The sequence below is a fragment of the Mustelus asterias genome, chromosome 11 (assembly GCF_964213995.1).
Source record: "Mustelus asterias chromosome 11, sMusAst1.hap1.1, whole genome shotgun sequence".
Taxonomy (NCBI): domain Eukaryota; kingdom Metazoa; phylum Chordata; class Chondrichthyes; order Carcharhiniformes; family Triakidae; genus Mustelus; species Mustelus asterias.
Genome location: NC_135811.1, coordinates 102,732,525 through 102,754,839, shown reverse-complemented (window position 1 = coordinate 102,754,839; position 22,315 = coordinate 102,732,525). Strand labels below are relative to the sequence as shown.

At 45.3% G+C, this 22,315-nt stretch overlaps 1 protein-coding gene across 4 annotated transcripts in view; it reads left to right on the top strand.

The window, feature by feature from the left end:
- LOC144500746 (alpha-2,8-sialyltransferase 8F-like) overlaps nucleotides 1-22,315 on the top strand; it is a 72,385-nt gene that overhangs the window by 12,487 nt on the left and 37,583 nt on the right. For 3 of the 4 annotated variants that reach the window (XR_013499005.1, XR_013499006.1, XM_078224142.1), the window contains exon 3: nucleotides 14,217-14,297. The exons of the other annotated variant lie outside the window; for it this stretch is intronic. Coding sequence is in view for 1 of the 3 variants with exons in the window: in XM_078224142.1 (XP_078080268.1) it covers nucleotides 14,217-14,297 (81 nt within the window). In the remaining 2 variants the exon portion in view is untranslated. The remainder of the gene's footprint in view (nucleotides 1-14,216; nucleotides 14,298-22,315) is intronic. 4 annotated transcript variants of the gene reach the window in all.

The following is a 22,315-nucleotide window of genomic DNA, read 5'->3' as shown; positions in this document are numbered from 1 at the left end:
AGTCAGCAAGGAGGAAGAGATACCCATGAATTGTGACTTGTGACAAATTGCTGGATGATTGGTGTTGCTCCATGAGCTTCACAACAACAATATCTACATAATGTTCATGAATTTGCTGCATTTGTGCATCAGTTGCCTATTAACCTCACTGCAGAATACGAGGACTAGTAATTAATAGAGTAAGTAACTTCTGAGCTATATAATGACTGCCAGTCAACCCCTCTGGCCTGGAAGGTGAACAGTTCTTCAGGCATTGGAGATATCAAAAATGTAAAATTTAAATTTTATTCTCTTTCTATTCCTCTCTATCGCTTCTTCTTTCCATCTCTTGATTTCTCTCTTTGGATTTGACATTGAATACGCCCACTCTAATTCATATTCATTCTCGATCACTCCCCTATTCTCCACATTCTCAATCCTTAAATCAAACTTATTAAAGGGGTACGCTATTGGTCTCATCCTTCACTCACGTCACATGCCTCTTGCAGTCGCTGCTCAATTATCGATCACACTTCCAGCAATTTCTAAGGCAAAACACTTGAGGTGAAATGTGCAGGAAAGTGTCTAACCAATCAGGCATGTCACACAATAACCCGCCCAGTTCATAGGCAGCACAGTTTTCCACCAGCATAGTAAAACTAGCAACACCCACACAATTCTGGCACTGGAATCATAGAATCCCTGCAGTTCAGAAGGAGACCATTTGGCCCATCGAGTCTGCACTGACAACAATCCCACCCAGACCCTATTCCCATAAGCCCATGTATCTACCCTGCTAACCTCCCGGACACTAATGGGCAATTTAGCATGGACAATCAACCTAACCTGCGTGCCTTACTGCCAACTCACCTTCTTTATTACTGTGTATCATAAAAAGTAAAGATTATTTAAAAACTGGTTACCAGGGAACAATTAATTCACTGGGATGATTCCAATCAGGTACAAAAATGCCTTTGGATTTGACATTGAATACGCCCACTCTAATTCATATTCATTCTCGATCACTCCTCTGTTCTCCTCATTGTCAATCCTTAAATCAAAGTCATTAAAGGGTTACGCTATTGGTCTCATCCTTCACTAACGAAGTTACTAAAGAATGTTTACTAAAGAAGTTAAATCTCTGTGAAGAGGAAGAAGGAGACTTATGTAAAGATGAGACGTGAAGGCTCAGTTAGGGTGCTTGAGAGTTACAAGTTAGCCAGGAAGGACCTAAAGAGAGAGTTAAGAAGAGCCAGGAGGGGACATGAGAAGTATTTGGCAGGTAGGATCAAGAAAAACCCTAAAGCTTTCTATAGATATGTCAGGAATTAAAAAATGACGAGGGTAAGATTAGGGCCAGTCAAAGACAGTAGTGGGAAGTTGTGCGTGGAGCCCGAAGAGATAGGAGAGGCGCTAAATGAATATTTTTCGTCAGTATTCACGCAGGAAAAAGACAATGTTGTTGAGAATACTGAAATACAGGCTATTGGACTAGACGGGATTGAGGTTAATAAGGAGGAGGTGTTAGCAATTTTGGAAAGTGTGAAAATAAATAAGTCCCCTGGGCTGGATGGGATTTATCTCAGGATTCTCTGGGAGGCTAGGGAGGTGATTGCAGAGCCTTTGGCTTTGATCTTTAGGTCATCATTGTCTACAGGAATAGTACCAGAAGACTGGAGAATAGCAAATGTTGTCCCCTTGTTCAAGAAGGGAAGTAGAGACAACCCTGGTAATTATAGACCAGTGAGCCTTACTTCTGTTGTGGGCAAAGTTTTGGAAAGGATTATAAGAGATAGGATTTATAATCATCTAGAAAGGAATAATTTGATTAGGGATAGTCAACACGGTTTTGTGAAGGGTAGGTCGTGCCTCACAAACCTTATTGAGTTCTTTGAGAAGGTGACCAAAGAGGTGAATGAGGGTAAAGCAGTTGATGTGGTGCATATGGATTTCAGTCAAGCGTTTGATAAGGTTCCCCACGGTAAGCTATTGCAGAAGATACAGAGGCATGGGATTGAGGATGATTTTGCGGTTTGGATCAGGAATTGGCTACTGTAAGAAGGCAGAGGGTGGTGGTTGATGGGAAATGTTCATCCTGGAGTTCAGTTACTAGTGGTGTACCGCAAGGATCTGTTTTGGGGCCCCTGCTGTTTGTCATTTTTATAAATGACCTGGATGAGGGCGTAGAAGGATGGGTTAGTAAATTTGCGGATGACACTAAGGTCGGTGGAGTTGTGGACAGTGCGGAAGGTTGTTTCAGGTTACAGAGGGACATAGATAAGCTGCAGTGCTGGGCTGAGAGGTGGCAAATGGAGTTCAATGCAGAAAAGTGTAAGGTGATTCACTTTGGAAGGAGTAACAGGATTACAGAGTACTGGGCTAATGGTAAGATACTTGGTAGTGTGGCTGAACAGAGAGATCTGGGTGTCCATGTGCATAGATCCCTGAAAGTTGGCACTCAGGTTGATAGGGTTGTTAAGAAGGCGTACGGAGTGTTAGCTTTTGTTGGTAGAGGGATAGAGTTTCGAAGTCAGGAGGTCATGTTGCAGCTTGTAGCGGGATCCCCTTTTTAACTCCACCCAACGGGCTCACTTTGGGCTTGGCACACCGATTGTCCAAACCCCACCACTGCTCGGGTGATCCTCTCTCTCGCCGATGGAACAACGGCCACCTTGCGCCTACTTCACTAGTGTAGCGCTCCCAAGAGAGAGAAAAGGAAACTGCTGCCTATCCACTACCTGGCAGCCTTTCCTGAGTGGGCGGTTTCGAAGCGCCCAGGGTACCCTCAGTTCTAGACTCCGGAATTATGGTAAGGGATATTTAATATTGTGACTTGGTCAGAGATCGTTGGTGAGAAATTGAAAAGATCAAAATGGACTCCAATGGAAGTCAAAGATATATATATATATTTGTTAAAACATCAAGGTCAAGATCACCAAACGCCAGGAAAACAACACACAATGCCTTATGCTCTATAAGACTATAGCTATGGAAGGAATACTAAAACGGGCACAACGGGAATGCTTACTTTACACAAGTTTACCAGTGTCTTAAACTATGAAAGGTGCATGCAAAAGCCGCCCCCCCTCCTTTCCCCAAAGCCTCATCCACTATGATGATCTCAGGAACTTCGCGAATTACCAGAGGATACTCACAATCCTAGTTTAAATTACTCAGTGGGCTTTGGGCTGCGTGCTGGAGACGAACGAGAGGCAGGCAGGAACAGGAGAAGGGTGAGGAAAGAGAGAGAGCAGAGCTTACTTGCCCTTTTTAAAACCTGAACCGGTGATTCTCTCACACAAAACAGTTTCTGATCATTGGCAGTTTTGATTGACTGGAACAAAAGGGCTGGAACTGTCGGGACCGCCCTTAATTGATATTTTAATGTCTTTTAAATGTTCTCTGAGTCAGCCTGATTGGAATCCCATCAGCGAGCTGAGTCTTGATGTTGTCCGTGGATGGAATGATCTCTGTTCTCATTGTCTTGCTGCTGTGCTATTTACTCCTCGTCTGCTGGCCATGGTTTCTCCTTTGTTTCCTGTTGATTAGATCATCCCTGTCTCGACCTTCTCGTTATTCCCAGCCTCTTGCATATTCATGTGGCCTGACAACCAACCGGCCATTTTCCTTATCCCTGGGTTCTTTAATCATGGAGGATTTGCCCTAAAACTTACAAACTGTACAAAACTCTGGTGCGGCCGCACTCGGAGTATTGCGTACAGTTCTGGTCACCGCATGATAGGAAGGATGTGGAAGCATTGGAAAGGGTGCAGAGGAGATTTACTAGGATGTTGCCTGGTGTGGTGGGAAGGTCTTATGAGGAAAAGCTGAGGGACTTGAGGTTGTTTTCGTTAGAGAGAAGAAGGTCAAGAGGTGACTTAATAGAGGCATACAAGACGATCAGAGGACTAGATAGGGTGGACAGTGAGAGCCTTTTTCCTCGAATGGTGATGGCTAGCACGAAGGGACATAGCTTTAAATTGAGGGGTGATAGATATAGGACAGATGTCAGAGGTAGGTTGTTCACTCAGAGAGTAGTAAGGGCGTGGAATGCTCTGCCTGCAGCAGTAGTGGACTCGCCAACATTAAGGGCATTTAAATGGTCATTGGACAAACATATGGATGATATTGGAATAGTGTAGGTTAGATGGGCTTTAGATTGGTTTCACAGGTTGGCGCAACATCGAGGGCCGAAGGGCCTGTACTGCGCTGTAATGTTCTATGTTCTAATGTCACATGACTCTTGCAGTCGCTGCGCCTTTATCAATCACACTTTCAGCAATTTCTAAGGCAAAACACTTGAGATGAAATGTGCAGGACAATGTCTAACCAATCAGGCATGTCTAGAAAACTTTCTAGAAAAAGTGAGAGGGCATGGGATCCAAGGGGCTGCTGCCCGGTGGCTCCAGAACTGGCTTGCCCAAAGGAGGCAGAGAGTGGGTATAGATGGGTCTTTTTCTAAATGGAGGTCGGTCACCAGTGGTGTGCCCCAGGGATCTGTTCTGGGACCCTTGCTGTTTGTCATTTTCATAAATGACCTGGATGAGGAAGCGGAGGGAAGTTTGCCGACGACATGAAGGTTGGTGGGGTTGTGGATAGTCTGGAGGGATGTCAGAAGTTACAGAGGGACATAGATAGGATGCAAGACTGGGCGGACAAGTGGCAGACGGACTTCAACCCAGATAAATGTGTCGTGGTCCATTTTGGTAGGTCAAATGGGATGAAGAAGTATAATATCAAGGGAAAGACTCTTAGGACTGTAGAGGATCAGAAGGACCTTGGGGTCCGGGTCCATAGGACTCTGAAATCGGCCCCGCAGGTGGAGGAGGTGGTTAAGAAGGCGTATGGTGTGCTGGCCTTTATCAATCGAGGGATTGAGTTTAGGAGTCCGGGGATAATGATGCAGCTATATAAGACCCTCGTCAGACCCCACTTGGAGTACTGTGCTCAGTTCTGGTCGCCTCACTATAGGAAGGATGTGGAAAAGATTGAAAGGGTACAGAGGAGATTTACAAGGATGTTGCCTGGATTGAGTGGCATGCTTTATGAGGATAGGCTGAGGGAGCTCGGTCTTTTCTCCTTGGAGAGACGAAGGATGAGAGGAGACCTAATAAAGGTGTATAAGATGTTGAGAGGCATAGATCGGGTGGACTCTCAGAGGCTTTTTCCCAGGGTGGAAATGTCTGCTCCGAGAGGACACAGGTTTAAGGCGCTGGGGGGTAGGTACAGGGGAGATGTTGGGGGTAAGTTTTTCACACAGAGGGTGGTGGGCGAGTGGAATCGGCTGCCGACAGTGGTGGTGGAGGCGAACTCAATAGGGTCTTTTAAGAGACTCCTGGATGAGTACATGGAGCTTAATAGGATGGAGGATTATAGGTAGGTCTAGAAGGTAGGGATGTGTTCGGCACAACTTGTGGGCCGAAGGGCCTGTTTGTGCTGTAGTTTTTCTATGTTCTATGTCACACAATAACCTGCCCCAGCAAGTTCCAGCTAGTTCATAGGCAGCACAGTTTTCCACCAGCATATTAAAACTAGCAACACCCACATAATCCTGGTACTGGAATCATAGGATCGTAGAATCCCTACAGTTCAGAAGGAGGCCATTCCACCCATCCAGCCTGACAACAATCCGATGCAGGCCCTATTCTCATTACCCCATGTATTTACCTTGCAAATCTCCCAGAAACTAAGGGGCAATTTAGCATGGACTATCAAGCTAACCTGCGCAACTTACTGTCACCTCACTTTGAACAAGCTTCTTTATTACTGTGTATCACAAAATAAAGTTTATTTAGAAACTGATTAACATGGGACAATTCACTGGATGATTCCAATCAGATACAAAATGCCTTTGTATACAAATTTAAGATTTATTATTATCATGTATTGGGATACAGTGAAAAGTATTGTTTGTTGCACTCTATATAGGCAAAACATACCATTCATAGAGTACATAGAGGAGAAGGAAAGGAGAGGGTGCAGAATATAGTGTTACAGTCATAGCTAGGGTGTAGAGAAAACCAGCTTAATGTATGGTAGGTTCATTCAAAAGTCCGATGACAGCAGAGAAGAAGCTGTTCGTGAGTTAGTTGGCATGTGATCTCAGACTTTTGTATCCTTTTCCCAACGGAAGAAGATGGAAAAGAGTATGTCCGGGGTGCTTGGGTTCCTTAATTATGCTGGCTGCTTTTCCGAGGCAACGGGAAGTGTAGACGGAGTCAATGCATGGGAGGCTGGTTTGAGTGATGGACTGGGCTACATTCACAACCCTTGTAGTTTCCTGCAGTCTTGGTCAGAGCTGGAGCCATACCACGCTGTGATAAATCAGAAAAGGATGCTTTCGATGGTGCATCTGTAAATATTGGTGAGAGTCATAGTGGACATGCCAAATTACCTTAGCCAATTGAGAATTTTCCCTCGGCAGGGATGCAAGAGACTGAATAATGTTGCTCATGTGTTACAGATGTCCCTCAATATTCAATTCTATTAACTTTGTTCAATTTCACTCATTGTATATTCACTCATTGCAAAGTATTGAAATACTTTAAGCCTATGGAATGGAGGATTGTAAGTGAACATATTCGTCGGATCAATATTTAGTCACCTGCGTTCTACAATTTCAATCCCATTTTAAAGTGTGATGTGACTATCTTCCATTTTTCTTTCTCACAACTCATTCATACTTCTGTTTTTTTGTGACGGACTGGTTCAGTTTCCTTTCAAATGCTTCAGTGCCCTAATGTCTGTTGTCTGAGGATGTTATTGGTTTTACAGGAGAGACATTTGTCCGCAAAGTTCCCACGTTTCTAGTACCAAATGGCCTCTAAAGCTTCCAGGAAGCAGATCCTCACCACGACCTGGAATTGGACCAACCACCCTATCGGTAAAAGGCCAAAGAAATTCAACATAGAAACATCGAAAATAGAAGCAGGAGGAGGCCATTAGGCCCTTCGAGCCTGCTCCACCATTCATGTTGATCATGGTTGACCATCAAATTCAATACCCTGATCCCACCTTCCCCTCCCTCACCCCATCCCCCCATATCCCTTGAGCCCATTAGCCAATAGCCCCAAGCTATATCTAATTTCTTCTTGAAATCACACAACGTTTTGGTCTCAACTACTTTCTGTGGTAGTCATAGATTCCCTACAGTGCAGAAGGAGGCCATTCGGACCATTGAGTCTGCACTGGCAGCAATCCCACCCAGGTCCTTTTACTGTAACCCCATGTATTTACCCTGCTGGTCCCCTGACACTAAGGGGCAATTTCGCATGGGCAATCAACCTAAGCCACACACCTTTGGAGTGTGCAAGGAGGCTTACATTAACACTGTGGTGAAGTTGCTGTGAAAATCTCCTAGCCGCCACACTCCAGTGCCTGTTCGGGAACACTGAGGGAGAATTTAGCATGGCCAATGCACCTAACCAGCTCGTCTTTCGGAGGTTATTACCCACCCCACCCAGGCCCTCTTCCCATAACCCCATGTATTTACCCTGCTAACCTGGACTGGGCAATTTAGCACGTACAATCAGCCTAACCTGCATATCTTACTGCCAGCTCACCTTCTTTATTACTATGTATCATAAAAAGTAAAGATTATTTAAAAACTTGTCACAGTGAGCAATTAATTCAACCGGAATGATTCCAATCAGATACAAAAATGCCTAAATACGCAAGCTTAAGATTAAATTTGATTGGATTTATTATTATCATGTATTGGGATATAGTGAAAAGTATTGTTTCTTGTGCGCTATATGGGCAAAACATACTGTTCATAGAGTACATAGGGGAGAAGGAAAGTGGTTTTAGCTGGGGGAAGGGTAATTATGAGGCTATTAGGAGAGAATTAGGAAACATAGGTTGGACTAGGAGATTACAGGGACTGGGAACGTCCGACATGTGGAATTTTTTCAAGGAGCAGCTACTGCGAGTCTGTGATAGGTATGTCCCTGTCAGGCAAGGAGGAATTGGTAGGGCTAGGGAACCGTGGTGCACCAAAAAAGTTTCTTTGTTGGTTAAAAAGAAAAAGGAGGCTTATGTTCGGATGAGACGTGAGCACTCGGGTAGTGCACTAGAAAGCTTTAGATTGGCTAAGAGGGAGTTGAAGAGCGAGCTTAGAAGGGCTAAAAGGGGACATGAGAAGACTTTGGCGGATAGGGTTAAAGAGAATCCTAAGGCGTTCTATAGGTATGTCAAGAACAGAAGGTTGGTTAGGGCAAGTTTAGGGCCAGTTATAGATGGCAGAGGGAAGTTATGTGTGGAACCGGAGGAGATTGGTGAAGCATTGAACCAATATTTCTCTTCGGTGTTCACGCAAGGGGACATGAATATAGCTGAGGAGGACACTGGGTTGCAAGGGAGTAGAATAGACAGTATTACAGTTGATAAGGAGGATGTGCAGGATATTCTGGAGGGTCTGAAAATAGATAAATCCCCTGGTCCGGATGGGATTTATCCAAGGATTCTCTGGGAGGCAAGAGAAGTGATTGCAGAGCCTCTGGCTCTGATCTTCAGGTCGTCGTTGGCCTCTGGTATAGTACCAGAAGATTGGAGGTTAGCGAATGTTGTCCCATTGTTTAAGAAGGGGAACAGAGACTTCCCCGGGAATTATAGACCGGTGAGTCTCACTTCTGTTGTCGGCAAGATGTTGGAAAAAATTATAAGGGATAGGATTTATAGTTATTTGGAGAGTAATGAATTGATAGGTGATAGTCAGCATGGTTTTGTGGCAGGTAGGTCGTGCCTTACTAACCTTATTGAGTTTTTTGAGAAAGTGACCAAGGAGGTGGATGGGGGCAAGGCAGTGGACGTGGTATATATGGATTTTAGTAAGGCGTTTGATAAGGTTCACCATGGTAGGCTTCTGCAGAAAATGCAGATGTATGGGATTGGGGGTGATCTAGGAAATTGGATCAGGAATTGGCTAGCGGATAGGAAACAGAGGGTGGTGGTTGATAGTAAATATTCATCATGGAGTGCGGTTACAAGTGGTGTACCTCAGGGATCTGTTTTGGGGCCACTGCTGTTTGTAATATTTATTAATGATCTGGATGAGGGTATAGTTGGGTGGATTAGCAAATTTGCTGATGACACCAAAGTCGGTGGTGTGGTAGACAGTGAGGAAGGGTGTCGTAGTTTGCAGGAAGACTTAGACAGGTTGCAAAGTTGGGCCGAGAGGTGGCGGATGGAGTTTAATGCGGAGAAGTGTGAGGTAATTCACTTTGGTAGGAATAACAGATGTGTTGAGTATAGGGCTAACGGGAGGACTTTGAATAGTGTGGAGGAGCAGAGGGATCTAGGTGTATGTGTGCATAGATCCCTGAAAGTTGGGAATCAAGTAGATAAGGTTGTTAAGAAGGCATATGGTGTCTTGGCGTTTATTGGTAGGGGGATTGAATTTAGGAGTCGTAGCGTTATGTTGCAACTGTACACAACTCTGGTGCGGCCGCACTTGGAGTACTGTGTGCAGTTCTGGTCCCCACATTACAGGAAGGATGTGGAGGCTTTGGAGAGGGTGCAGAGGAGGTTTACCAGGATGTTGCCTGGTATGGAGGGGAGATCCTATGAGGAGAGGCTGAGGGATTTGGGATTGTTTTCGCTGGAAAGGCGGCGGCTAAGAGGGGATCTTATTGAAACATATAAGATGATTAGAGGTTTAGATAGGGTGGATAGTGATAGCCTTTTTCCTCTGATGGAGAAATCCAGCACGAGGGGGCATGGCTTTAAATTGAGGGGGGGTAGTTATAGAACCGATGTCAGGGGTAGGTTCTTTACCCAGAGGGTGGTGAGGGATTGGAATGCCCTGCCAGCATCAGTAGTAAATGCGCCTAGTTTGGGGGCGTTTAAGAGATCCGTAGATAGGTTCATGGACGAAAAGAAATTGGTTTAGGTTGGAGGGTCACAGTTTTTTTTTTAACTGGTCGGTGCAACATCGTGGGCCGAAGGGCCTGTTCTGCGCTGTAATGTTCTATGTTCTATGTTCTATGTTCTAAGAGGGGGGAGGGGAGCTAGAAGAGTTGACTAGGATCAAGGAACTAATTGATGGGGGGGAGGATGCAGGGGTAAGGGGAATTACAAAATTAATGGTAGAGGAGAGGGTGCAAGTGAATGAAGGCGGTAATTTAGATAAGGGAGTAGAGGGAGACGGTGTTCGCGACTCATCAAAGCGGGTTCAGATAAAAGCTGGAATAAGGACACTTTGCCTGAATGCACGAAGCATTCGGAACAAGGTGAATGAGTTGATGGTGCAAATCAGCACAAGTGGGTACGATCTGGTGGCCATTACAGAAACATGGCTGAAAGGTGACCAGGACTGGGAGATGAATATCCAGGGGTATCAGGCGTTTAGGAAGAATAGACAGGAAGGAAAAGGTGGTGGGGTCGCGCTATTAATAAGAGATAATATCAGGGTAGTACTGAGGGATGACATAGGCTCTGAGGAACAAAACGTGGAATCATTATGGGTAGAGATGAGGAATAGTAGAGGGAGAAAGACACTAGTAGGTGTGGTATATAGGCCCCCAAATAATAATGTTGAGGTAGGGAGGGCTATAAACAAGCAGATAAGGGATGCGTGTAAAAACGGAACGGCAATAATCATGGGGGACTTCAACATGCACATTGACTGGCAGACTCAAGTCGGTAAGGGTGGAATGGAGGAAGAGTTCTTAGAATGCTGTCGGGATAGTTTCCTTGAACAGCATGTTACGGAACCGACGAGGGAACGAGCTATTTTGGATCTGGTATTGTGTAACGAGGTAGGTAGAATTAAGGATCTTATTGTGAAGGACCCTCTTGGGTCTAGTGACCACAATATGGTCGAATTTCTGATTCAGATGGAAGAGGAGAAAGTTTGGTCTCAAACCAGTGTCCTCTGTTTGAACAGAGGGAAATATGATAGGATGAGGGATGAATTGGCTAAGGTAGACTGGGAGAGCAGGCTGGCAGGTAGGATAGCTGAGGAACAGTGGAGGATTTTTAAGGAGATCCTTTTCAGTTCTCAGCAAAAATATATTCCAGCAAAAAACAAGGATTGTAAGAAAAGGGAGAACCAGCCGTGGATAACGAAGGAAATAAAGGAGAGTATTAAAATAAAAACAGCTGCGTACAGAGTGGCCAAAAATAGTGGAGAAACAAGTGATTGGGAAAAATTTAAGAAACAACAAAGAGAGACTAAGAAAGCGATAAAGAAAGGAAGGATAGACTATGAAGCTAGGCTAGCAATTAATATAAAAAATGATAGTAAAAGTTTTTATAAATATATAAAAAGGAATAGAGTGGCTAGAGTGAATGTTGGACCCTTGGAGGACGAGAGGGGGGAGTTAATAGTGGGAAATGAGGATATGGCTGAGTCTTTAAATACGTTTTTTGTGTCGGTCTTCACGGTGGAGGACACAAATAGTTTGCCAAATATTAACGATAGAGGGTTGGCAGCAGGAGAAATACTTAATACAATTAATGTTACCAGAGAGGCAGTGCTGGGTAGACTAATGGGACTGAAGGTGGACAAGTCCCCGGATCCGGATGGAATGCATCCCAGGGTATTGAAAGAAATGTCAGAGGTAATAGTGGATGCGTTAGTGATTATTTATCAAAACTCGTTGCATTCTGGGGTAGTGCCGGTTGATTGGAAAACGGCTAATGTTACGCCGCTGTTTAAAAAAGGAAGGAGACAAAAGGCGGGTAACTATAGGCCGGTCAGCTTAACGTCTGTAGTAGGGAAAATGCTGGAATCCATTATTAAAGAGGAGATAGCAGGGCATCTGGATAGAAATGGTTCGATCAATCAGACGCAGCATGGATTCATGAGGGGAAAGTCGTGCTTGACGAACATGTTGGATTTTTATGAAGATGTGACGAGGGCGGTTGATGGAGGAGAACCGGTGGATGCGGTGTTTTTGGATTTCCAAAAGGCGTTTGATAAGGTGCCCCATAAAAGGCTGCTGAAGAAGATTAGGGCACACGGAGTTGGGGGTAGTGTGTTAAAGTGGATTGGGGACTGGCTATCCGACAGGAAGCAAAGAGTCGGAATAAATGGGTGTTTTTCCGGTTGGAGGAAGGTAACTAGTGGCGTGCCGCAGGGATCGGTACTCGGGCCGCAACTGTTTACCATTTATATAGATGATCTGGAGGAGGGGACGGAGTGTAGGGTAACGAAGTTTGCAGACGACACAAAGATAAGTGGAAAAGTGAATCGTGTGGAGGACGGAGAAGATCTGCAGAGAGATTTGGACAGGCTGAGTGAGTGGGCGAGGATATGGCAAATGGAGTATAACGTTGATAAATGCGAGGTTATACACTTTGGAGGAAATAATAACAAATGGGATTACTATCTCAATGGAAACAAATTAAAACATGCTACCGTGCAAAGGGACCTGGGGGTCCTTGTGCATGAGACGCAAAAGCCCAGTCTGCAGGTACAACAGGTGATCAAGAAGGCAAATGGGATGTTGGCCTATATTGCGAGGGGGATAGAATATAAAAGCAGGGATGTCTTGATGCACCTGTACAGGGCATTGGTGAGGCCGCAGCTGGAATACTGTGTGCAGTATTGGTCCCCTTATATGAGGAAGGATATATTGGCATTGGAGGGAGTGCAGAGAAGGTTCACCAGGTTGATACCGGAGATGAGGGGTTTGGATTATGAGGAGAGGCTGAGGAGATTGGGTTTGTACTCGTTGGAGTTTAGAAGGATGAGGGGGGATCTTATGGAGACTTATAAGATAATGCGGGGGCTGGATAGGGTGGAGGCGGAGAGATTCTTTCCACTTAGTAAGGAAGTTAAAACTAGAGGACACAGCCTCAAAATAAAGGGGGGTCGGTTTAAGACAGAGTTGAGGAGGAACTTCTTCTCCCAGAGGGTGGTGAATCTCTGGAATTCTCTGCCCACTGAGGTGGTGGAGGCTACCTCGCTGAATATGTTTAAAGCGCGGATGGACGGATTCCTGAGCGGTAAGGGAATTAAGGGTTATGGGGATCAGGCGGGTAAGTGGTACTGATCCACGTCAGATCAGCCATGATCTTATTGAATGGCGGGGCAGGCTCGAGGGGCTAGATGGCCTACTCCTGCTCCTATTTCTTATGTTCTTATGTTCTTAAGAGGGCGCAGAATATACTGTTGCAGTCATAGCTAGGGTGTACAGAAAGATCAGCTTAATGTATGGTAGGTCCATTCAAATGTCTAATGGCAGCACGGAAAAAGCTGTTCGTGAGCTAGTTGGTACGTGATCTCAGACTTTTGTATCCTTTTCCCGATGGAAGAAGATGGAAGAGAGAATGTCCCGGGTGCATGGGTTCCTTGATTATACTGGCTGCTTTTCTGAGGCAACGGTAAGTGTAGATGGAGTCAAGTGTAGATGGAGGCTGGTTTGAGTGATGGACTGGGCTACGTTCACAAACCTTTGTAGTTTCTTGCGGTCTTGGACAGAGCAGGAGCCAAGACATACCGAGCTTTGATACATCAGGAAAGGGTGCTTTCTATGGTGCATCTGTAAATATTGGTGACAGTCATATTGGACATGCCAAATTACCTTAGTCTCCTGAGAATTGGACATTGGCAGAGACCCAAGAGACTGAAGAGTGTTGCTCATATGGTATCGATCTCCCCAATATTCAATTCTATTGACTTTGTTCAATTTCACCCCCTGTATGTTCATTCATTGTAATGTATTGAAATACTTTAAATCTATGGACTATCACTGTGGTATGAGGTGATGTGTTGAGCAGGTGCAATATGACATTTGTGGCTTATTTAATCCTCTTGCTTTTGCCTCTGTGGTTTAAATCTCCTCGAGGCGCTGAACCGTGTTGGGAAATAACAGTCCCAGTGGTACTTGCTGCCCTCAGCTGCCACCTTCAAGTAACCATTGCCAATTATAATGCCGCCTGGCTGAAATTAGCACAAAGTCCAATCGTTAAGGCAGCATAAGAGTTTCCACAGTCCTGAGTTGTTCTTCTCCCTTTGAAGAAGCCATTTTGTGCTTGTCAGCTGCCCATTCCATGTAATCCAAGATGGCAGAGGAGGCTCCCACAAGCCAGCCGAATTTACGAAGCATCGAATCATCAACATTCCTTTCCACTTCACTGCGCTCCCACAATAGCTTGGCCAGAAACCTGGGAATTGAGAGTTCAGGGTTATAGTTTACAATATGAATTCCCCGGAATACTGTATGTACTAAGTTAGTGATTACACACCTGCAACCTGGTTCTCCAGTTAACAAAACTTTTATTTTATTTAGTCAGGTGCAGGACTTCTGGCAAGAGAAATTAACAGGATGTGCGAAGATTTACAACGATATTACATCATCTCCCATTCAATGGTGAGACATCCTTTTGTTGTTTCTCAACTGGCTTGCTTTCTTGCAAGCAAATTCCAAATGCAAATGCTGATTAGGTTCAGAACCAACTTTCTTATCTCTTCAAAGTTTGCAATTTTATTTCTGACTCACCCAATTCATTGTTACCTTCAGCCACATTTCTACAGTTGCCGACAGACTGCAGCTGGAAGAGTGGGTAGGGTGCTCTGTCCCTGTGTTCTTTGACTGGCATGGTTAGTAAGTGGGGGCATGGTTAGTAAGTTTGCAGATGACACCAAGACTGGTGGCATGGTGGACAGTGAAGAAAGTTTGCAACGGGATCTTGATCAATTGGGCCAGTGGGCTGACGAATGGCAGATGGAGTTTAATTTAGACAAATGCGAGCTGATGCATTTTGGTAGATTAAACCAGGGCAGGACTTACTCAGTTAATGGTAGGGTGCTGGGGAGAGTTACAGAACAAAGAGATCTAGGGGTACATGTTCATAGCTCTTTGAAAGTTGAGTCACAGGTGGACAGAGTGGTGAAGAAGGCATTCGGCACGCTTGGTTTCATCGGACAGAACATTGAATACAGGAGTTGGGACGTCTTGTTGAAGTTGTACATTGGTACGGCCACACTTGGAATACTGTGTGCAATTCTGGTCACCCTATTATAGAAAGGATATTATTGAATAGAAAGAGTGCAGAAGAGATTTACTAGGATGCTACGGGGACTTGATGGATTGAGTTATAAGGAGAGGCTGAATAGACTGGGACTTTTTTCTTTGAAGCGTAGGAGGCTGAGGGGTGACCTTATAGAGGTCTATAAAATAATGAGGGGCATAGACAAGGTAGATAGTCAATATCTTTTCCCAAAGGTAGGGGAGTCTAAAACTAGAGGGCATAGGTTTAAGATGAGAGGGGAGAGATACAAAAGTGTCCAGAGGGGCAATCCTTTCACACAGAGGATGGTGAGTGTCTGGAACAAGCTGCCAGAGGCAGTAGTAGAGGCGGGTACAATTTTATCTTTTAAAAAGCATTTAGATAGTTACATGGGTATGATGGGTATAGAGGGATATGGGCCAAATGCGGGCAATTGGGATTAGCTTCGGGGTTTTAAAAAAAAAGGGCGGCATGGACAAGTTGGGCCGAAGGGCCTGTTTCCATGCTGTAAACCTCTATGACTCTATGACTGCCATTACGATAATGTACCAGAGTAGCATGGGTCCAGTAGAAGTATCCACACTCTGTTGTACCATTTTCTCTTGAGCCTGGCTTCAAACCAGCAGCCATCCATGTCCATAGGACCAGGGAGCAGAATCTGACCTCTGTTAAACACATGCCAAGTTACTCTGTGTTTCCATCCATAACTGGGTCCATGGGTGGCACGGTGGCGCAGTGGTTAGCATTGCTGCCTTACAGCGCCAGGGACCCGGGTTTGATTCCCGGCTTGGGTGGCTGTCTGTGCGGAGTCTGCATGTTCTCCCCGTGTCTGCGTGGGTTTCCTCCGGGTGCTCGGTTTCCTCCCACAGTCTAAAAGACGTGCTGGTTAGGTGCATTGGCCATGCTAAATTCTCCCTCAATGTACCCGAACAGGTGCCGGTATGTGGCGACTAGGGGATTTTCACAGTAACTTCACTGCAGTGTTAATGTAAGCCTACTTGTGACACTAATGAATAAACTTAAAAATAATTCTCCCTTCCCATAAACATGCCAATTTCCTCTCACTAACAACGTGTATCATTGTCATCATGATGATTAGGGCTATCTGACTCAAACATACCTAACAGCATAAGGGATAAGAATCCCAACATAAATAACTTCACTATTATGTGAAATTTGGAGACAAGACAAAGAGAAGCTTAGAACTGCTGGATGGCAATGAACGAGAGTCCCATCTTATTTGCCTTCTACCATGTTAACTCCATCAAAAAATGAGTCTAATACTAGCCTGTTACCTTAGGCAGGTTTATTCTTCAGATGGCTCAGTGGAGTGAAAGAACCATTCAGTCCTTCTACACCCCAGTGTTCTAGCTGGGTCCATTTTTACATGAGCCAGTGCTTAGGGTGGCACGGTGGTACAGTGGTTAGCACTGCTGCCTCACAGCGCCAGGGACCTGGGTTTGATTCCTGGCTTGGGTCTGTGTAGAGTTTGCACATTCTCCCCCTGTGTCTGCGTGGGTTTCCTGCGGGTGCTCCGGTTCCCTCCCACAGTCCAAAAGACGTGTTGATTAGGTGCATTGGCCATGCTAAATTCGCCCTCTGTGTACCCAAACAGGCGCCGGATTGTGGCGACTGGGGGATTTTCACAGTAACTTCATTGCAGTGTTCATGGAAGCCTACTTGTGATATTAATAAATGAACTAAACTAAACTTATCATCTGACCATAACAATGCAATTGGCTTACAGTGTAATTGTGAAACAGTGCAGTTGTTGAGACATTGCATTGGGTGCCAATTAGAATGATAGGGCAACGTTAAATTTTGGCGAATGTTGGCTATCAGCTAGTCTACAACAGATCTAAAAGAGACACAAGGAGATCTCCAGTAGTGGTGTGCCACCATAGATCCAGTCACTTTTTCCCTCCCAAGCCTGCTATACTCACCCACACGAGGATGTTATTGCAATGGACAGCATGCCCTGTGTAAGGATCATTTCACATCCAACCTGGGGGACTTGGCATCATGTTCTGTTCCAGCATCAGATCAGAGAGACACGGTCTGCATAAAAACAGGGTTGAGCAATCCCTTCTTTGTTGATTTTCGAACAAGCACACAAATCGAGGAGTGCCACTTGCTGACAACACCATCAAGAGGTCAGTTTTGCTTCATTCTCTCCGGACGATGAGAGTTTGGAGAAACATGGGGTGGAATTTTCCCATCCTGCTTGACACGGGAATCGTAACAGGCTGGGGTTTGGGTGGGGGACCATGTAATGGACCCATTGACCTCAGGTGGGATTTGCCGGTCTTGGAGCGAGAGCGGCCGGAAATTCTCACCCATTGTCTTCCAGACCCAAATCGGTCGAGTCATTCAGAGACGCCTGTTTACACACAGAATAACTTATATTTATATAGCGCCTTTCATAACTTCAATACATCCCAAAGACATTTACACTGAATAAAGTATATTTGAAGTATAGTTACTGCTCTAATGCAGGACACATGACAACCAGTTTTTAGTACAGCAAGTTCACACAAACCTCAGTGTGACGTGATAACAGGTCATGTGATAATATTTCGGTCATTTGTTGATTGAGGGATAATGTGGAGGTGCCGGCGTTGGACTGGGGTGGGCACAGTAAGAAGTCTCACAACACTAGGTTAATGTCCAACAGGTTTATTTGGTAGCATGAGTTTTTGGAGCACTGCCCCTTCATCAGGTGAGGATTGAGGGATAAATATTGACGACCCCGGCTCTTCAAGATAGTGCTGTGGGATTCGTTTTACACCTACCTCGGTTCAATGTCTCATCTGAATGATGAATTCTCCGATCATGCGCTTACTCTGCACTAGAGAGGCAGCCTAGAGTTTTGTGCTCAAGTCTCTGGAGTGGATCTTGAATCCACAGCCTTCTGACTCCGGTGAGGATGCTCCCAAGTGAACCATGAATAACACACAGACAAACTAAGGGTAACTGATAGGAAGCAACGGTTAAAAATTCACAAACAAAAGCAGAAAATGCTGGAAAATCTCAGCATGTCGAACAGCATGTGTGGAGAGAGATTAGAGCAATGCTTCGAGTTTGAATGACCCTGTTCACATTTCAGATTCCAGCATCAGCACTATTTTGCCTTTATCTTAGATTAAAAATTCACAATCGAATGTCAGGTGTCATTTTCTGGTTTTGGATAAAGATAATATCTAGGGTGCAGTCAAAGGATCATAGAACCCTACAGTGCAGAAGGAGGCCATTCGGCCCATCGAGTCTGCACCAACCACAATCCGACCCAGGCCCTACCCCCACACGTTATGGCAGTGCCAGACTGATAGCTGGGGTGTGGCGGGATTGTTGTATGAGGAGAGATTGGGTCAACTGCTCTGTCTTCATTGGAACTTAGAAAAATGAGCGGGGACCTGATTGAAACATAAAATTCTGACAGGGCTGGACTGGACAGACTGGATGCAGGAATGTTGTTTCCTCTGGTTGGGGGTGGGGTTCAAGGGGGTCACAGTCTCAGGATATGAGGAGAAATTTCTTCACTCGGTGGTGAACCTGTGGAAATCTCCACCACAGAAAGCTGTGGAGGCCATACCACTGAATGTATTGAAGAAAGAAATAGATAGATTTCTAGACTCTAAAGGTGTCAAGAGATATGTGGAGAGCGCTGGAGTATGGCGTTGAGATAGAGGATCAGCCACAATCATGTTGAATGGCAGAGCTGGCTCGAAGGGCCGAATGGCATCATCCTGCCCCTATTTTCTATGTTTCTATTTCTTGAAGCAGAAAAAAAAAAGTTCTACAGTCCAATAAAATGATTACATAAGGCCAAATCTTTTTCTATACAGACAGTGTACACTTTAAAAGTGTATAGTAGAGAGATGAATATTCCACCTAATTTTCTCCTCTCTGCTAAATAATATAAAGGATATGGTCTGCATGAAGAACATGGCGGCACAGTGGGTTAGCACTGCAGCCTCACAGCGCCAGGGACCTGGGTTTGATCCCCACCTTGGGTCACTGTCTGTGCGGAGTCTGCACGTTCTCCCCGTGTCTGCATGGGTTTCCAACGGGTGCTCCCGTTTCCTCCCACAGTCCGAGAGGCGTGCTGGTTAGGTGTATTGGCCATGCTAAATTCTCCCTCAGTGTACCCAGAGTGTGGTGACTCGGGGATTTTCACAGTAACTTCATTGCATGTCAATGTAAGCCTACTTGTGACACTAATAAATGAACAAATAAACTGTGTTACTGTGGCACTGTGACTATGTTACCAGAAGCCTAGACTGATAATCCCAAGAACATGAGTTCGAATCTCAGCAAAGTCATAGGATATGAATTCAGCTTACACAGTGTGGAAATAAAAGCTGGTATCAGTAAAATTGATTATGGTGTTGTCCAATTCTCATTTTTTTTTAAGTCATTGTCCATACTCGGTTTGATACCTATGTGACACCAATGTAGTTAATTTTTAACTGTTCTATAAAGTGGTTTAGCAAATTACTCAATCATATCGAATTTCTTATCAGTGGTTCAAGAGGACCCATTACCGCCTTCTCTTGGTACCTAGGGATGGCCTATATGATGCTTGCCTCGTCAGTAATACCAATGTCCTGGGAATAAATCAGGAAGAAATTTAATTAGGTAACAACAGATCGTTAGTTGAAAGTAATTGAGCTTTTCAAATGTAGCCTTCGCTTTAGTTGATGACACTCTGGGGAAGAGATGTATCTTTGAACCACGCTCACACACACGCACACGCACATACACACGAGAGCAAAGCTCAGCTGAAACTCAAGGACAGGGACGTGGAGTGTTGCTTGGGAGGTTGTCCTTTTGAACAAGACTTTAGACTGAGGTTTGGAGGATTTCATGCTGGAAGATGGGGAGCAGCAAGTCGATCAGGGAAAAGTTGGGGGCTAAGATTAGGTACTTGGGGAGCAAGGGAGGAGGTGGTGTGAAGGAGTGAAAATCCATTGCCATTATTCAGAAAGTGGCAGGGAGTGAGTTCTCTGTGTTCTGGCCAACAAGAAGTAAAAACCTACTGCCGCAGAATTCCTACAATGGAGAAAGGGGCCATTTGGCCCATTGAGTCTACACCAACTCTCCAGGTCCCCCACAGTTCAAAGATGTGCTAGTTGGATGTGCATTGGCCATGCTAAATTCATGCTAAAAGAGCAGGCGGACACAGCAGGAGTAGCACCAGGCATACCTAAAAATTAGGCGTTAACCTGGTGAAGCTACAACACAGCTCCATACGCATGCCAAACAGCATAAGCAGCCAGTAATAGATAGAGCTAAGCGATCCCAAAACCAATGGATCAGATCTGAGCTCTGCAGTCCTGCCACATCTAGTCGTGAATGGTGGTAGACAATTAAACAACTCGCTGGAGGAGGAGGCTCCATAAATATCCCCATCCTCAATGATGGAGGAGCCCAGCACATCTGTGCAAAAGATAAGGCTGATGCATTTGCAACAATCTTCAGCTAGAAGTGCCAAGTGGATTATCCATCTCAGGCTCCTCCAGAAGCCTCCAGTATTACAGATGTCAGTCTCCAGCCAATTTGATTCACTCCATGTGATATTTAGAAATGGCATCTACCCGGCAATGTGGAAAATTGCTGAAGGATGTCCCGTACAGAAAAAACAGCACAAATCCAACCCAGGCAATTATCTTCCCATCAATCTACTCTCAATCATCAGTAAAGTGATATAAGTGTTATTATTAGCACTATCAAGCAGCACTTACTCAGCAATAACCTGCTGACTGATGCTCAGTTTGGGTTCTGGCGGGGTCACTCAGCTCCTGACCTCATTACAGCCTTGGTTCAAACATGGACAAAAGAGCTGAGGTCCAGACGTGAGGTGAGGATGACTGCCAGTGACATCATGAAATCATAGAATCCCTACAGTGCAGAAAGAGGCCGTTCGGCCCATCGAGTCTGCACCAACACTTTGATGGAGCATCCTACCCAGGCCCTATCCCTGCAAGCCCATGTATTTATTCCACTTATCTCTCTAACCCACACATCCTGGGACACTAAGGGGCAATTTAGCATGGCCAGTCACCTAACCTGCATATCTTTGGAGTGTGGGAGGAAACCGGAGCACCCGGAGGAAACCCATGCAAACGCGGGGAGAATGTGTAAACTCTACACGGACAAGGCCGGAATTGAACCCGGGCCCCTGGCGCTGTGAAGCAGCAGTGCTAACCACTGTGCCGCCATGTCGCCCTCCTCAACGCACCGTTTGATGGAGTCTGGAGCCCAAGCAAAACTGGAGTCAAAGAACAAAGAACAGTACAACACAGGAAACAGGCCCTTTGGCCCTCCAAGCCTGTGCCGCTCATTGATCCAACTAGACCATTCATTTGTATCCCTCCATTCCCAGGCTGCTCATGTGACTATCCAGGTAAGTCTTAAACGATGTCAGCGTGCCTGCCTCCACCACTCTACTTGGCAGCGCATTCCAGGCCGCCACCACTCCCTGTGTAAAAAAAGATCCCTCTGATATCTGAGTTATACCTCGCCCCTCTCACCTTGAGCCCGTGACCCCTCGTGATCGTCACCTCCGACCTGGGAAAAAGCTTCCCACTGTTCACCCTATCTATACCCTTCATAATTTTGTACACCTCTATTAGGTCTCCCCTCATTCTCCGTCTTTCCAGGGAGAACAAGTCCAGTTTACCCAATCTCTCCTCATAGCTAAGACCCTCCATACCAGGCAACATCCTGGTAAACATTCTCTGCACTCTCTCTAAAGCCTCCACGTCCTTCTGGTAGTGCGGCGACCAGAACTGGACGCAGTACTCCAAATGTGGCCTAACCAGCGTTCTATACAGCTGCAACATCAGACTCCAGCTTTTATACTCTATACCCCATCCTATAAAGGCAAGCATACCATATGCCTTCTTCACCACCTTCTCCACCTGTGCTGCCACCTTCAAGGATTTGTGGACTTGCACACCTAGGTCCCTCTGTGTTTCTATACTCTTGATGGCTCTGCCATTTATTGTATAACTCCCCCCTACATTAGTGCTTCCAAAATGCATCACTTCGCATTTATCTGGATTAAATTCCATCTGCCATTTCTCCGCCCAATTTTCCAGCCTATCTATATCCTGCTGTATTGTCTGACAATGTTCATCGCTATCCCAAGTCCAGCCAACTTCATGTCATCCGCAAACTTGCTGATAACACCAGTTACATCTTCTTCCAAATCATTTATATATATCACAAATAGCAGAGGTCCCAGTACAGAGCCCTGCGGAACACCACTGGTCACAGACCTCCAGCCGGAAAAAGACCCTTCGACTACTACCCTCTGTCTTCTATGTCCAAGCCAGTTCTCTACCCATCTAGCCACCTCTCCTTGTATCCAATG